Source organism: Copadichromis virginalis, linkage group LG8 (assembly GCF_057382275.1).
Source record: "Copadichromis virginalis isolate Kocher_CV1m ecotype Utaka linkage group LG8, C_Virginalis_male_GT1.1, whole genome shotgun sequence".
In the NCBI taxonomy this organism is placed as follows: Eukaryota; Metazoa; Chordata; class Actinopteri; order Cichliformes; family Cichlidae; genus Copadichromis; species Copadichromis virginalis.
In genome coordinates this window covers 32,291,520-32,296,210 of record NC_140625.1, presented here as the reverse complement: position 1 = coordinate 32,296,210, position 4,691 = coordinate 32,291,520, and the positions used below count along the sequence as shown (strand labels likewise).

At 44.5% G+C, this 4,691-nt stretch overlaps 1 protein-coding gene across 1 annotated transcript; it reads right to left on the bottom strand.

The window, feature by feature from the left end:
* Window positions 1-2,000: 2,000 nt before the first annotated feature.
* Window positions 2,001-2,574, bottom strand: smim36 (small integral membrane protein 36). Its single transcript, XM_085467178.1, has one exon. It carries the CDS (start codon window positions 2,446-2,448, stop codon window positions 2,119-2,121), a length of 330 nt encoding a protein of 109 aa, XP_085323304.1. The 5' UTR covers window positions 2,449-2,574; the 3' UTR covers window positions 2,001-2,118.
* Window positions 2,575-4,691: the final 2,117 nt, after the last annotated feature.

Below are 4,691 nucleotides of genomic sequence, written 5' to 3'. Positions count from 1 at the left end.
AGGCTGGTTTGAAGCGTCAGGACCAAAGCTTAAGAGTCCGAGTCCTCTGGGACCTTAGGTTGGGGGTGGAGGACGCAGTCTGCTGCTGCTCTGTATGTGAGTGCAGCTTTATTCAGGAGAAGCTGGTTAATGCTGACATAGCACCAAGCAGTTTAAGAGTCACCTAGAATTAAAACTGCACTCTTGTTGAAGAGCGCAGAGCCCAGGATCTGTTTGTGGGGCTGAGTAACTGGGACACTTATGTGTTAGTGGTGCAAATGTGAGGACGAGAAGGTCCAGATGATAAAGAGCCGTCATCAGACCTCACAGTCAAAGAAGAACTGATGGCTTGGCAGGTGGCACCAAGACTTTACTGTGTCAGTGTTAGCACAGGTAACAGTCACACACACGGTCACACACACAGTTACACACACAGTCACACACATTCACACACAGTCACACACACGGTCACACACAGTCACACACAGTCACACACACAGTCACACACAGTCACACACACGATCACACACACAGTTACACACACACAGTTACACACACAGTTACACACACAGTCACACACACAGTCACACACAGTCACACACACGGTCACACACAGTCACACACACGGTCACACACACAGTTACACACACACAGTTACACACACACAGTCACACACACGGTCACACACACAGTTACACACACACAGTTACACACACACAGTCACACACACGGTCACACACACAGTTACACACAGTCACACACACGGTCACACACAGTCACACACAGTCACACACACGGTCACACACACAGTTACACACACACAGTTACACACACACAGTCACACACACGGTCACACACACAGTTACACACAGTCACACACACAGTCACACACACGGTCACACACAGTCACACACGGTCACACACAGTCACACACAGTCACACACACAGTCACACACAGTCACACACACGGTCACACACACGGTCACACACAGTCACACACACAGTCACACACAGTCACACACACAGTTACACACACACAGTTACACACACACAGTTACACACACGGTCACACACACAGTCACACACAGTCACACACACAGTTACACACAGTCACACACACAGTTACACACACACAGTCACACACACGGTCACACACACAGTTACACACACACAGTTACACACACAGTCACACACACGGTCACACACAGTCACACACAGTCACACACACAGTCACACACACGGTCACACACACAGTTACACACAGTCACACACACAGTCACACACACAGTCACACACAGTCACACACACAGTCACACACACAGTCACACACAGTCACACACACGGTCACACACAGTCACACACACAGTTACACACACACAGTCACACACACGGTCACACACACAGTTACACACACACAGTTACACACACAGTCACACACACGGTCACACACAGTCACACACAGTCACACACACAGTTACACACATTCACACACACGGTCACACACACGTTTCACCCTTTACTTGTAAACTGTGACTTAACCCCAAAATGAACCAATAAACAAGCTTCACAAAGGTCCTCAGAATGTAGGAGTCCCCATGATGTAGGTCAGGTGGTTGGCGGGGTCCCCGTAAAGTCAGAGAAGAAGAAAAAGCTTTATCGATTCTTTTTTTTTAATAGTTAAACTATATATTTATTATCTCAGAACATCGGGCCACAAATCCATCATAGAGACTTGGACATGAATGAGAATCAACAAAGGATCCAGAGTGTTTGTCTTCAACAGGGATTAAAACAAGGTTTGGTCTTCCAAAGAAACACAGCAGCACAATGATTCTCTTTGCTTTCACCATACATGGACCAGTACCTCCATCAAACATGGACCAGTACCTCCGTCAAACATGGACCAGTACCTCCATCACACATGGACCAGTACCTCCGTCAAACATGGACCAGTACCTCCATCAAACATGGACCAGTACCTCCATCAAACCCACCAAAGGCCTGCTGAGTGGCCTCCTCGGGACGCCTTACCTCCTGCTGACTCCTCGGCGCCATCCGGGATGTTCAATTTAAAAAACAAGAGTCTGAGAATGAAACAGCAGCACTTCATGATTATCCGTCTGAACTTTCCTCTTCCTCTCAGACCAGAGTACTCCTCTTCTCCCGCTCCCGCTCTCCTCTATCCCGGCTCAGGTCTGGCGTCGGCAGCTCGGCGTGGCCCGCTTTGTTGTTGGGCTCGTACCGGGTGGTGGTGGGCGAGTTCTGCATGACCACCAGGCGTATGGGCGACTGGCTGGGTGGCGCTGGCGTGTTGTCAGGGGCGTACTCCTTGGTGGGGTCTTTGCCACGGCAGTCGTACAAGATGCAGGAGATGAGGAAGACGAGCAGCAGGATAACATAGCTGGCGACCAGGATGATGAGGTTCAGGGTGACGGGGTCAATCTCCAGGTAGAATTCCATAAAACCCATGGTGCCGCTTCATATCTCGGCCCGGATCCAGAGGAGGAAGAGATGGTGGGAAAAGAAAGAAAGGGAAATCTGGGGAAATGAGAGAGAGAAGCAGAAAAAAATCCCGCAGTGATGGACGTCGGCTGGACAGCTGGCCGGAAAGAGAGAAAGAGCAAAAGAGAGCAGAGGACGGCGTGGGATGATGAGATGACGGGATCAGCTGAGAGAGAGAGAGAGCGGGCAGTGACAGCAGGCTTTGTGCTTTAAAGGACATTAATCCTCGCTGCTCCTCCAACCTTGACGTTCAGCAGCCAATGACGAAAGCTGCTCAGTTTTAATAACTTAAGCCACCATTTTGATTTTGCCAGCTACACGTCCAGCGCCGTGGCAAAAACCATACTCTCAAAATGGAGGCCAGCTGCGGCACACACCTGTCAGCCTGCCATAAGCGCTGCTTTGGGGATTTAGGAGTCATGTAATATGTATTAAAACAACTGTTTATTATGTCACTCAGAGATTATTTTTACATTTGAAATTCAATTATATTAAAAGGAAATAAGGGCCCACAGCAGGCTGCTCTAAACATGCAATTTTGAGAGTACTGCTGTTAGTAGATCCTGATAAAGCTCCTCTGTGCCCTAAGCTGCTCTTTTATAAGAAAACTTTATCCTTGAACCCTCAGAGTCACAGCTTTAACTCACACAAGGAGAAAAATACATAATGTTGGCTTCAGATGTCATTTTTGTATAACAATAAGCTAAGATTAGCCAGCTAGCTGCTCTGATGGGTATCAACTAACATGTCCATGTTGGCGGGCTAGCTAACATTAGCTAACATTAGCTAAGATTAGCTAACATTAGTCAGAAGAAAGACAGTTTTATTGAGTGAAGTCTGATCAAATAGGAATTTGAGGAAAACTGGTCAAAGCCAACAGGACTTTTATGTTTTATTTGATTTTGGGGGGCTTTTTAGCAAATTTACTTAATGTCCTGTCAGCATGTTAGCTAACGCTAGTAAACAAAAAAGCTAACGCTGGCTAAAATTAGCCAGATTGGAGGACAGGAGGATGTAGAGTGGTCATTTTACAATTGGACCACCACCGTACTTGATGATGTCAAAGCTCAAACTGGCTGGCTTGACCGGCCCGATGCCGTAGCTACTCAGCATTTCTATATACAATAAACTCATATATCAACTTGCTTGCATTTGTTTTCAGTGCAAAAATATAATAAAATATTTTGTAATTATTTTATATTTACAGCAAAATGCAAGACGTTTGCCTATAAAAATTGTAAAAAAAAAAAAAAATACTGCATAATATTAATTACAAGAGTAGTTTGTGGTGGAGATTGTTCATCTGCTGACTGAATATCTAAAGAGGAGAAAATAAAATCAGAAAAGCTGTAAAATGGAGTAGTCCGTGAGTTGTACAGGATAAATGTTGTTCTCATGCAAACAAAAGCAATATTAGACTTCTACTTATTATCCCCCTAAAAGTACAGAAAAAAAGCGACTCTGGGATCTTTAGTAGAAGAGACGTTCAACGCATGTCAAAAATACACATTTAAGAAAGCCAAAAAAATCCTTTTATGCACCCGAGCCAGGCTTGGTGCACAACTCAAAAGACACGCGTCCTGACCTTTCAGATTTATTCATGATCAAATGGACACATAGGCAGCCAAGGACACAGGAAATCACACAGTCTCATGATGAAGACTCATTGTTACTGTTATTTGCATTAATTTTTCCAACCAGCACTGAGGCAGACATTATGGAGGTTCGTTTAAAAGCTGTTCACACACACACACACACACAGACTTCTTGTTTTTCTCATTAACAAGCTAACAAAGTCAATACAATACAAATTTATTTATAAAAACCAACGGTATACCAAAGTGCTTCACATAAAAGACAGAAAATAAAACATAAATATTATAAATATTATAGGACCATAACAAAGTACCAAGTGTGCTAACAGGTCAGTGTCACTAATACACAGGAATAACATAAAATGCATATCAAGTAAAACATGTTAAAAGCACAAAGCCATAACAGATATGTATAAAAGGTAAAATAGAGTAAGTCTAGGAATCAGATACAGGCATGAACGAGCAGGAGAGGCGAGGTTAAATAAATAGGTTTGTAACTGTGATTTAAATGATTGGATAGAATCAGACGCACAGACAGCAATAGGAAGGTTATTCCACAAATCTGGTGCAGCCAAGGCAAACGCACGGTCACCTCACGTCAAAGACAAATAAATA